The 12,916-nt window shown below is 47.8% G+C and overlaps 1 protein-coding gene across 3 annotated transcripts in view; it reads left to right on the plus strand.

The window, feature by feature from the left end:
• Positions 1 to 12,611, plus strand: part of pdxdc1 (pyridoxal-dependent decarboxylase domain containing 1) — a 68,959-nt gene extending 56,348 nt beyond the window's left edge. For 2 of the 3 annotated variants that reach the window (XM_061711876.1, XM_061711875.1), the window contains 5 exons: positions 828 to 920; positions 1,016 to 1,112; positions 5,108 to 5,206; positions 9,021 to 9,285; positions 9,358 to 12,611. In XM_061711876.1, coding sequence (XP_061567860.1) covers positions 828 to 920; positions 1,016 to 1,112; positions 5,108 to 5,206; positions 9,021 to 9,285; positions 9,358 to 9,421 — 618 coding nt within the window. In that variant the 3' untranslated portion in view covers positions 9,422 to 12,611. The remainder of the gene's footprint in view (positions 1 to 827; positions 921 to 1,015; positions 1,113 to 5,107; positions 5,207 to 9,020; positions 9,286 to 9,357) is intronic. The other variant, XR_009770710.1, reaches the window with a different exon arrangement.
• Positions 12,612 to 12,916: the final 305 nt, after the last annotated feature.

The raw sequence follows: 12,916 nt of genomic DNA on the forward strand, positions 1-12,916 counted from the left end.
TGGTGTCATGGGACTCTGTAATGAGTCCTTAAGCTTCGTTGGCCTTAATTAGCCTCGCCCCTTCTTCTGATTGGTTGTCCCTATTTTCTGCTATAACATTGGAATGGTTTGACATAGAGAGTCGTGGGTGGTGTCATCAGACTCTGTATGGACTCCTTGACCTTCATTGGCCTGAATTAGCCCCGCCCCTTCTTCTGATTGGTTGTCCCTTTTTTCTGCTATAACTTTTGAATGGTTTGACATAGGAAGTCGTGGGTGGTGTCTTTTCTGATATGCTTATGGGGGGCGGTGGCCGTGAGTGCGAGGGCCCGTTCATTGCTGCTTGCAGCTTTAATTATTATTATTATTATTATTATGACGTAAACGTGGTCCCTCAGCATCTCAAAAATGTCTGCATTTGGAAGTATATCAAATTGGGCAGCAAATACAAATCTACAGCAGCTTCTACTGTGGCAACAACAATTCCTGTAAGAGGGAACAAGCCTTTAGCGGGACCTCCACCTTCACTAAAGTCATGTCATGCCACATCATGTGTGGGTAAGATTATTATTATTAACAAGAGAACAAACCAACAAGAGAAAAATGATCTTGAATTGGTGCCACCAAAAGCTCTGTCCAGGGCATACTTGAGAGGGCTCCCCAACCACCCCCAAATGTATTCATTTCTTGGATGTGACGAAACAACTGTGGTAGTTATTGCAATCTTTCATTGATAAACCCCAGAGACCATATCAATCACTGGTAGTACTACGCAGTCTCCACACCTCAGATTTATTTGTTCACTTGTAAGTCGTATCTCTCAACACTTTTGATTCTTGCTTCTGTAGCTTTTGGAGAACATGACTGAGGTCGTGAAGAAAGGAATAATCGAAGCAGAACTGCAGCTGCAGAAAGCCAATGAGGAGAAACTCTTGGATGAGGTATCTTTTTTTTTGAGGATTGTATGTTTAGTAATACCACAAATAGTAATTAGGGATATTAAAGATATTTGAGTGTTTACTGTGTTATGTTACAGGGGATGCTGAGACAGCTTCCTGTGGTTGGCTCCATGTTAAATTGGTTCTCTCCAGTTCAAAGCTCCATAAAGGGAAGAACTTTCAACCTGGCCGCAGGTACTGTGTGCTCCCTCTCTGGTGTCATTGACCATCATTGTAATGTTCTTGTTGCATAATTGTTTTAAACACTTTGTAAGGATATTCTTTGAAAAAGAGCTGTTTTTGCAAATCAAGATTTATTTGGCTGCGTGGGAAACCAGGAATTACATTTGTCCACTTTACAACTGGCCATGGAAAATGGGTGAATGTGTTGCTAAAGTGCAGAGGGGGCAGCACAGTGGGATGGTGGTTAATTATTGTATCACAAGTGGAAGCGTCCTGAGATGGGGCCTTCCTGTGTGGAGTCAATGTTCTTCAGGTGCTCCAGTTTCCTCCCATGTTTCAGTGCATGTTTCAAATTCAGTGCAACAGGGGCAGGTGGAAGGTCACCTTTGGAGAACAAGTACCAAGCCTCATTAATGTGCCATGATAACATGACCACGAGGACAGGTGATCTGAGAAGCATAACCAAGCTGGATATCTTCTGTCTATGTGAGCCCTTACCAACGCTAAAGCCGGGCAGACACTGTGCGATTATCGGCTCGTTTTGAGTCGATTTTCTAGTCGTGCGACAATTTTTTGGATCGGGACGGATTTGGACCCAATCGTTGCTCGTGCCTCGTGCAGTGTACGTGGGGTAACGATGAGAGATTAACACCTCACGACGAGCTCCCGATCACAAATCGTGAGGTCGCAAGAAAATCAAGCGTGTTTGAAATCCTGGTGTCTCCTCGTGAAGGAATCGCACAGTTGAAGCAGCTACGACCCGATTTGCCTCATCCTTTCGCAGAGAGCATGCGCAATCTCTGATGCCACGTCAAACACTATTATTTGTAGTTTAAGTGTTGCAAATTCACATTACAAATCATGTTTTAATAGCAAAAAAAAAATGCATTTCCCACGTATGGTGCGCGTCGCCGCGTACCCTACGCCGTAGGCTCTGCGTTGGTGTAACGCGGGACCATAAATCAGCCTTTAGTGTGCGCTCTGCGCTGTTCTGAACACTTCCCTCCGCCGAGACACAACTTTTGCGGTATGCGTTCATTGTTGTGTCTAAAAATGATGCGCAGTGCCCACCCAATCAGAAACGGTACAGATATTTTGGGATTTTTATATATATAAAAAAATAAAATTATAAAAAAAATAAAGGATCCCCATAACCTTTGATCGGGTGGGGAGGAGCCCTGCCCCAAAACCAGCCTCGAGTTCCAGTACAGAAAGGTCCGACGGGAGGATTATGATCGTATAGTGTGAGCAGACGGGTCTCATCCGAGCATCGGGTCGTACAGTGTGAGACCATAAATCGTGGGCTGTGAACTTTTGAACCCCGCGATCTAGTGGTGCAGTGTGAGATGGGGCAGTCTCAAACGATTTAAAATATCGCACAGTGTATGCCCAGCTTTAGGGGCACTGTGGGACCAAGCAGCTGATGTACAGCACAACAGCTGTGACTCTTGAGATGCTCGGCTACAAGATTAACACCACGGGGTGTTTTCCACTGAACCATCTAAAGTGGATTCACGGTGGCAAGGTTACGACATCATTGCTGAAAAATACTGGGAGAAAGAGGCAACACTAACCCCAATGCCCCAAGGCTAGTGGATCTGCAAGCAGACCACAGCTCCTGTCAGGTATCATGGCAGCCAAGATTAGTAGGTGCATGGCTCCACACATTAGTAAGTGCATGGCTCCACGCATTAGTAGCTGCATGGCTCCACGCATTAGTAGGTGCATGGCTCCACGCATTCACATTGTGAACACCTACTAATGCGTAGGTGCATGGCTCCACGCATTAGTAGGTGCATGGCTCCACGCATTAGTAGGTGCATGGCTCCACGCATTAGTAGGTGCATGGCTCCACGCATTAGTAGGTGCATGGCTCCACGCATTAGTAGGTGCATGGCTCCACGCATTAGTAGGTGCATGGCTCCACACATTAGTAGGTGCATGGCTCCAACACCACCAAAAAGGGAGTTGGAAAAACACCAGTGGAGCTGCTGGTTGACAAGACAGTCAATAAGACTGTTAAACTGTAAAATAAGGCAAACCAACTTCTGCACTTCCTGAATCTACTATAAGAACCCAGATGACACAATGCAGCAGACATGGATACTAGAAGAGTTGCACAACATCAACAGGACACTAATCTAATCTGAACCCTTCATCCAGAACTGTGGAAGACGATTCCGAAGGTCGACTCAAAGCAGTCGCAAAAGTTACTTTCAAACATGGTATATACCAAGGAGGTATTTTGTCCCCATTGCTGTTCTGCATACCAAAACCTTCTCAGGCATATTCACCTGGCTTGCAGAGCAGTCTTCAGCGTCCTCCTCCACATGGATGACATCCAGCTATTTGCCCAAGAACGAGGGAGACATCAGCTCATTGCATCCTGGCATCCTGCCAGGATATCAAGCAGTGATAGTGGAATGTTATTCAGGCCAGATAAATGTACTCAAATGCACATTTAGTCCATGCTCGTCGTGTGAAATGTGCCTTGCCTTGCCTTCTTTACGAGATCAAAGGAAAGCAGAGCGATGATCTCCTCTTCATCCAGAATTGCTGTCTTGTTTATTTATCTTTATTCCACCAGCTGGTCTATTAAACTACTACCAAATATTTTAAGCGCGTGCGTGCGTGCGTGCGTGCGTGCGTGCGTGCGTGCGTGCGTGCGTGCGTGCGTGCGTGCGTGCGTGCGTGCGTGCGTGCGTGCGTGCGTGCGTGCTATGAAGTTCCATGCGAGTCATAATGCGTGTGCACCTGTCGACTGAGCGTGTCACTCGCGCGTGCTTTGACGCCTGTGCAACAAAGCAACGGGTAACATGTAATGTAGTTTCCCCATTGATTTATAACGGTCACGCGTGTACGCGCACGTTCATGCGTAATGACTGCTGCACACGCGTGATCACAGTACGCGTAGTGACTACGTGTAACATTTACACGTTTTTTGCGAACGCACGCATGGACGCACGCATGAAGATGATAGAACATTTTTGTTACACGTGCGTGCGTGCGTGCATTGTTACGTACGCAGACTACATCACGCGTAACAAGACGCTGCGTACTACACTAACAGCGTGTGCATGTCTGTCTGTCACTGTTAGAAGATTTCTTTTACGCGATCACACACACGTGCGTTCGCATTCTCTGACTGTTCGCAACCGGAAGTAAATTTCCTCGGTGCGCAACAGACGCGTCACTTAAACGTGTCGTGTAGTTTCTCTGTGTTCCATTTTCATCCAGTATATGGTGCTATCGAGTCAATAATAGGCACAACTGTTCTTTAAATGAATAAAGAAGGAAAGTAAGACAGCTTCCTTTGTTGGACCAGAGAAGCTTAGGTAGCGTGCAGTAGCACATGGCTACTTAATATGCAGAATGACATCATTCTGCATTCTGCACTGCGGGAAGTAGGGGTGCTGGGGGTGCGGCAGCACCCCCTCCTCTTGGTACCGCACCCCCTCCCCCAGCTCCCGCCCCCCTCCAGACAGGAGGGAGGGATGATGAAAAAATAAAATAAAATAAAACCTGTCACATTATTCAAATAAATAAAAGGTTGGCGTAGGCTACTGTATTTTATAGTTATGACGGGCTGTTATGACGGGCTGCTGTGCCAGTGTGCCACTGTATAGGCCTAGCCAGGGCTTAATTTGAGGGGAAGCAAGCCGGAGCGCGCTCCGGCAAACCTGTAACAAATAAATATAGCCTATACTTATATATTTTTGTCAACAAAAATATCTATGTTATTCACGCGTGCACACACACGCTGCTGCGCGCGGCTCCTCTATTAAAGACGCTAATAGTACTTCATGTGCGTGCGTGCGTGCGTGCGTGCGTGCGTGCGTGCGTGCGTGCGTGCGTGCGTGCGTGCGTGCGTGCGTGCGTGCGTGCGTGCGTGCGTGCGTGCGTGAGTGTGGTTTTTCCTTTTCAAATAAAATCCACCCATATTGAAGTTGGCAAATGTTTGTAATCTCTGTGGTACAAACATACTTCTACATGCCTCATGTCCTCAGGTTCCCTGGATTCCACAGAGGGGACATATTCCACCAGGGTCCAAGCAGGAAGACCGTCGCTGCAGGAAACTCCCCCCACTGGTTCAAAGAGACTGTCAGGTAGGCTAGATTGTATCTGGTAGTTACCAAGGGAAAATGTCAAGTTACTTCCTGCTTTGCTCCACTAGTTTCTCCAGCTTTTAATAGCTTAGTCGTGTGAATCATTCATTGGGGGGTTACTGCAAATGAAACCTCTTCCTCTAGATATTTCACATTAAAAATGTGCTAATAAAGGAGTGTACTTTACCATTGAAGCTACTGAAAGTTTAGCTCAAGAACTCCGTTACTGAAGTAGTTTGTAGCTCTTGCAGTTGACTTGAACAAATGAAGAGGACTAAAAACATGTTGGTGGGTGCACGAAATTCCCAAACTAAACTATTCTATGTCAAATACGGTGCTATTGGTTGGAGAGAATCAGCACAGCTGAGTTGTGATTGGCTCCTATACAGGACTGTCTCAGAAAATTAGAATATTGTGATAAAGTCCTTTATTTTCTGTAATGCAAAAATGTCATACATTCTGGATTCATTACAAAGCAACTGAAATATTGCAAGCCTTTTATTATTGTAATATTGCTGATCATGGCTTACAGCTTAAGAAAACTCAAATATCCTATCTAAAAAATTAGAATATTCTGGGAATCTTAATCTTAAACTGTAAACCATAATCAGCAATATTCCATCCATCCATCGTCCGCCGCTTGTCCGTTCCCGGGTCGCGGGGGCAGCAGCCTCAACAGAGATGCCCAGACTTCCTTCACCCCAGACACTTCCTCCAGCTCTTCCTCCAGCTCTTCCTCCAGCTCTTCCTCCAGCTCTTCCTCCAGCTCTTCCTCCAGCTCTTCCTCCAGCTCTTCCTCCAGCTCTTCCGAGGGGAATCCGAGGCGTTCCCAGACCAGCTGAGAGACATAGTCTCTCCAGTGTGTCCTGGGTCTTCCCTGGGTTCTCCTCCCGGAGGGACATGCCTGGAACACCTCCCTAGGGAGGAGGGACATGCCTGGAACACCTCCCTAGGGAGGAGGGACATGCCTGGAACACCTCCCTAGGGAGGAGGGACATGCCTGGAAAACCTCCCTAGGGAGGAGGGACATGCCTGGAACACCTCCCTAGGGAGGAGGGACATGCCTGGAACTCCTCCCTAGGTAGGAGGGACATGCCTCGAACTCCTCCCTTGGGAGGCGTGCAGGAGGATCCGGTACAGATGCCCAAGCCACCTCAGCTGACTCCTCTCCATGTGAAGGAGAAGCGGCTCGACTCCGAGCTCCTCCCGGGTGACCGAACTCCTCACCCTATCTCTAAGGGAGCGTCCAGCCACGCTGCGGAGGAAACTCATCTCGGCCGCTTGTATCCGCGATCTGGTCCTTTCGGTCACTACCCAAAGTTTATGACCATAGGTGAGGGTAGGTGCGTAGATTGACCAGTAAATCGAGAGTTTCGCCTTTCCACTCAGCTCCTTCTTCACCACGACGGTCCGGTACACTGACCGCATAACTGCAGACGCTGCACCGATCCGTCTGTCAATCTCCCGCTCCATCGTTCCCTCACTCGTGAACAAGACCCCGAGATACTTGAACTCCTCCACCTGAGGCAGGACTTCTCCACCCACCCGGAGAAGGCACGCCACCCTTTCCCGGTGGAGAACCATGGCCTCGGTTTGGAGGTGCTGATTCTCATCCCTGCCGCGTCGCATTCGGCCTCAAACCGCCCCAGCACATGCTGAAGGTCCCGGTCCGATGAAGCCAACAGGACAACATCATCTTCAAAAGGCAGAGATGAAATCCTGTGGTTTCCAAACCGGATCCCCTCCGGCCCCTGGCTGTGCCTAGAAATCCTGTCCATAAAAATTATGAACAGGACCGGTGACAAAGGGCAGCCCTGCCGGAGTCGGAGTCCAACATGCACCGGGAAAAAGTCTGATCTACTGGCGGCAATGCGAACCAGACTCCTGCTCCGATCATACAGAGACCGGACAGCACTTAATAGAGGGCCCCGGACCCCATACTCACTGAGCACCCCCAACAGAATGGCAAGAGGGACACGGTCAAATGCCTTCTCCAGATCCACAAAACACATGTAGACTGGTTGGGCAAATTCCCATGAACCCTCAAGCAGTCTGTGGAGGGTATAAAGCTGGTCCAGTGTTCCGCGGCCGGGATGAAAACCGCATTGTTCCTCCTGAACAACCGAGGTTCAACTATCGGCCGTATTCTCCTCTCCAGTACCCTGGCGTAGACTTTCCCGGGGAGGCTGAGAAGTGTGATCCCCCTATAGTTGGAACACACTCTCCGGTCCCCCTTTTTAAAAAGAGGGACCACCACCCCGGTTTGCCACTCCAGCGGTACTGTCCCCTTCCTCCATGCAATGTCGCCGAAGTGTGTCAACCAAGACAGCCCTACGACATCCAGAGACTTGAGGTACTCAGGGTGAATCTCATCCACCCATGGTGCCACTGAGGAGCTTATGAACCACCTCAGCGACCTCGGCTTGGGTGATGGATGAGCACGTCCCAGAGTCCCCACTCTCTGCTTTTTCAATGGAAGGCATGTCAGTCAGATTGATGAGATTCTCGAAGTATTCCTTGCACCGTCCAACGATGTCCCCAGTCGAGGTCAACAGCTCCCCACCCACACCATAAACGGTGCCGGCAGAGCACTGCTTCCCCCTTCTGAGGTGTCGAACAGTCCGCCAGAATTTCCTCGAGGCTGACCGAAAGTCTTCCTCCATGGCCTCCCCGAACTCCTCCCAGACCAGAGTTTTTGCCTCCAGGACTGCCCAAGCTGCGGCTTGCTTGTCCTGCCGGTACCTATCTACTGCGTCAGGAGTCCCACAGGCCAACATAGCCCGGTAGGACTCCTTCTTCAGTCTGACGACATCCTGTACTTCCGGTGTCCACCACTGGGTTCTAGGATTGCCGCCATGACAGGCACCGGAGACCTTGCGACCACAACTTCGAGCCGCTGCGTCGACAATGGAGGCAGAGAACATGGTCCACTCGGACTCAATGTCCACCGCCTCCCCCGGGATCTGAGAGAAGCTCTCCCGGAGGTGGGAGTTGAAGATGTCCCTGACAGAGGGCTCAGCCAGACGTTTCCAACAGACCCTCACAATCCGTTTGGGTCTCCCCGGTCTGTCCAACCTCCTCCCCTACCAGCGCATCCAACTCACCACCAGGTGGTGATCGGTTGACAGCTCAGCCCCTCTCTTCACCCGAGTGTCCAAGACATGCGGCCAAAGGTCAGATGAGACGACAACAAAGTCGATCATTGACCTCCGGCCTAGGGTGTCCTGGTGCCACGTGGACTGATGGACAAACTGTTACTAGCACAGCAGTCCAACAACAAGCAAGGTGACATTCCATGTCCCCACTATGAGGGTTTTGGTCCAGGGATTGGGTCGTCGAGGCCCCGCCACGACTGCTACCCAGTCCACATGGCACCGGCCTCTCACGGTCCTTCCTGCGGGTGGTGGGCCACCAGGCGCTCGCCTACGAGCCCCAACCCCAGGCCTGGCTCCAGGGCGGGGCCCCGGTGACGCCGATCCGGGCGACGTAACGGTCCTTTGTTTTTTCTCCTCCATGATCCAGACAACATAGCTCCTAGCTCCATAATAAAAGGCTTGCAATATTTCAGTTGATTTGTAATGAATCCAGAATGTATGACATTTTTGTTTTTTTAATTGCATTACAGATAAATAAAGAACTTTATCACAATATTCTAATTTTCTGAGACAGTCTTGTATGTTCTAAAGAAAGTAGCAGTACCAATGAGAATGAAGAGAAGCTACAGCAGAAGACTTTCTGAATAGCAGATGAAGCTAAAACGTTTTTTCTCCTGCATACGGAGATGGTATGATGTCACACTTGTATTGTCCCAAAGGTCAGAAGATGTTTCAGCGCCGGCGGGCGAGCTCAGACTCCACAACTGAAGCCAGCGCATTCAGACAAACTGAGGAGACAACCAGGGAGGAGAGCAGCTCCGTCGGCAGTGACGTCCAGCCTTCCACCTCTCCCACGGTGCTGGAGAACATCCAGGGGACCTCAGGGCAGGGGACCTCAGGGCAGGGGACCTCAGGGCAGGGGACCTCAGGGCAGGGGACCTCAGGGCAGGGGACCTCAGGGCAGGGGACCTCAGAGCAGGGGACCTCAGGGCAGGTGGGGGCTGAGGAGCAGGTGGGGACCTCAGAGCAGTTGGGGGCTGAGGAGCAGGTGGGGACCTCAGAGCAGGTGGGGGCTGAGGAGCCCTCGGAGGACCACGAGGGGGAGCACAGCGGGAGCTAGACCCTCTGCTCGTGTCCTCCACCCATCCTTGAAATGTAGACAGCCTTACAGGAGGAGAGTGTCGCCGTCCATTGTGAATATAAATAACCAGACCAATCTTTTTGTTTCAGTCTTGTCTGTCTCAGGACATCAACAGTAACGGGAACCTTTTCCCTTCGAGATTTTTACCCAGAGAACTAAATTCAGTGCACATTTACTTGGTTTTATTAATAATACAGTTCCTCCCCCCTGAGGGAGGGATTTGACTCATTCAGACTGAGGAGGGTTTCCTCCCATATCTACGGTTGATCAGCTGCTCTAAAAACCAGATGAGAGCAGCTCATTTCTGTGTGTATTTAGATGTAAGTGTGTCGGTAAGAGAAGAGTTCCAGGTGCACTGCCTTGTGATGACGAGTATAGTTCTGCTGTCCAACTGCACTAAAGAAACGGACAATTTAGAGTTTAGTCAGGCAGCTCAACAATAAAGTAATTGCCATTGCAATGAATGTTCACTTTATTCAAAAAAATGATAGCAATCATTTGCTTCTGAATCTCACTTCATGCATGACTCAGCCCAGAGAGACCGTGATGTCACCTTGGAGTTAGAGTGGGTGCTCGGTGGCCCCCCTGGTTGAGTAGGTGCCCCCCTGGCTGAGTAGGTGCCCCCCTGGTTGAGTAGGTGCTCCCCTGGTTGAGTAGGTGCCCCCCTGGCTGAATAGGTGTCCCCCTGGTTGAGTAGGTGCCCCCCTGGCTGAATAGGTGCCCCCCTGGCTGAATAGGTGTCCCCCTGGTTGAGTAGGTGCCCCCCTGGTTGAGTAGGTGCTCCCCTGGCGGAGTAGGTGCTCCCCTGGCTGAATAGGTGTCCCCCTGGTTGAGTAGGTGCCCCCCTGGCTGAGTAGGTGCCCCCCTGGTTGAGTAGGTGCCCCCCTGGTGGAGTAGGTGCCCCCCTGGCTGAGTAGTTGCCCCCCTGGTGGAGTAGGTGCCCCCCTGGTGGAGTAGGTGCCCCCCTGGTGGAGTAGGTGCCCCCCTGGTGGAGTAGGGGCCCAGGGCCAGTGTCTTCATGCAGCATATCCAGGCTCCGCCCCCAAGAGGGCTCAATGACTTTTGTTGTTTTTCATTATATAATTGACTTTAGGGGATGATTTTAACTGAACTGATTATAATTCCTGTCTGAAGAGGGGGGTCATCTACATAGAAGACTACTTTAAAATGTTAGAATTTCAATTTTAGGATAATTAGCCAAATAACAAAATACAAGACTGTTTGTCAATAGAAAAGCAAACAACTTGATATACGTTTAAAAAGCTTCAAAACACATATTTATTTGATGAATAAGTAACAAGTTGTAATAATAATATTATAATAAATTGCCATTTTGGAATGAAAAGAAGAGTGTGTTCAAGATAGTTGTCACTTTAATAATTGTTTTATAATTGTTAAGACTGTTATTGACCTTATACTTTTAAAAGAGGAGACGTCAATAAAGAGGCGCTTGATGACAGTCACATTATTTCACACTACAGAATAGAGAAAAGGAAGTTGTTTTATAATTGGGTCCATGAAAGCAGGCTGTGTGCTACTACATCTTTAAACTTAAACACCTGATTTCAAGTAGTCTGCTGCACGATTACAACAGTTAGAACGTCCGTTTATCTTATGGGAGGACCAGTTTGACTTAAAGGGGACCTATTATGAAAAACAGGTTTTCTCTTGCTTTAACATGTATAAAATGGTCTCCCCTCAGCCTGCCAACTCAGAGAAAAAGGAAAAGCAACCAAATTCTGCCGGGTGAGCCGTCCAGTGTCTACTCCCTTTCATTACGTAACCAAAATGCGATTTACATCGGTTGGCCTCCGATGCGTGAAACCAAGCCCACAACTAACTCTAGCCCGGAACAACAACAACTAACTCCGCCGGCCGGAGCTTCCGCCATTTGTATCACGTCATTCAGGCAGCCAATCAGCACAGAGCCTCATTATCATAGCCCCGCCCACTCAGAATCCCGCATAGATAATGAGGTTAGAGAATGGGAAGATAAAGACATGGCTCAGAGGCTGAATTTCTAATTTATTTAGCAAAAACAATCAAAAGCTTGTTTTTAAGACATTCAAGGCCTGTTTTAAAATAGGTATTAGATGCCATAATAGGTCCCCTTTAATTTTAATCTAATAATGAAACTAACATTGAGTGGTTATTCTGAAATATACCACATCCTGCAAGACAAAACAGTCGCACTAATAATCTGTCATGACGAACGTGAGCTTTGTGAGGGGAAATGACAACTTTAATTGCCCTTTCCAATAACTTCTGATCAGTGTGACGTCAAGGTTTCCATTTTTCTTTGAATGTATGTTTGGACCCGGGCAGCATTGACTCATATTCACTGGATAAGAGAAATGTATTATTTGTTTTGTTAAAAAAAAGTCCATATATATGTATTATTTAAGCTTGGTTTGGAGTTTTATTTTGCTTTCCTATAGCGTTGAAGTCATGTTTACGCCATTATCAAGGTTTTTTTTCTTTCTGCCACAGCTTGTCACTATGAGCATGTGCACTTTATTGAGACTCGTTACAATGCTCTGTGTCCATGACTTCCAAGAGTGGGAATCCCACCGGCACAACTTCAACAATCCATTTAGAAAATATTCCACATCTCCAGAGGCAAGGTCACCAATTTTAAGGTGTCTAGAAGATCGACAACTCAAAGTTCAGCTTGTTAAACATCCTTTTCTATTGTGGTGCACAATGGCCGTCCTGGGGCCGTACGTCCCCTCAGTGTCGGACGCTGGCTGCATGGTTGTCAAACTTTCACTCTCTTACCGTGTTGTACGATAGCTCTGCATCTATCAGGGGTCACTTTTATTGCTGATCATTTAGTGCTTACTCTCATGTTGGTGAAACATCCCACTGGAGGAAAATCTATTGAAATGAAGAACAGAAACAGACTTGTTTTGAAGATAAATTAATTTAAATATGCATTAAATCTAAGCTGTAACACAGTGCGAATGAAGCTAATGCCATAATTGCACTTCTTCTGTCCATCTCTTAACTACTGTACTGGTTTAAACTTCTTCTGTTTTTTTTTTCTTTCATGTTATATTAGTCCAAAAATAAATCAATAACCTTTTTAGAAAATGTTTTTATATGATGGTACTGTCTCAATATTTGACAATATTGACTGATTCTTTTTTTTTCTTTTCATTAAAGTCCTGAAACACTGGCAAAGAATATTATTTTCATTTTACACCTTTTCATTTAGTGTCGGGCCTCATCCATGGTTGGGGTCAGCCGTACCTGCACTCTGTCTTCATCTGGTCCTGTCTACACTTAGGAGCTGATCGATGAACAATAAGTTAATGAGATAAACATAATAACTCATAGTTACACATATACATACAGTAGGGAAAAAAAGTATTTAGTCAGCCACCAATTGTGCAAGTTCTCCCACTTAAGAAGCCTGTAATTTTCATCATAGGTAACTTCAACTATGCGAGACAGAATGGGGGCAAAGAATCC

This window comes from Cololabis saira, chromosome 21 (genome assembly GCF_033807715.1).
Source record: "Cololabis saira isolate AMF1-May2022 chromosome 21, fColSai1.1, whole genome shotgun sequence".
Classification (NCBI taxonomy): Eukaryota; Metazoa; Chordata; class Actinopteri; order Beloniformes; family Belonidae; genus Cololabis; species Cololabis saira.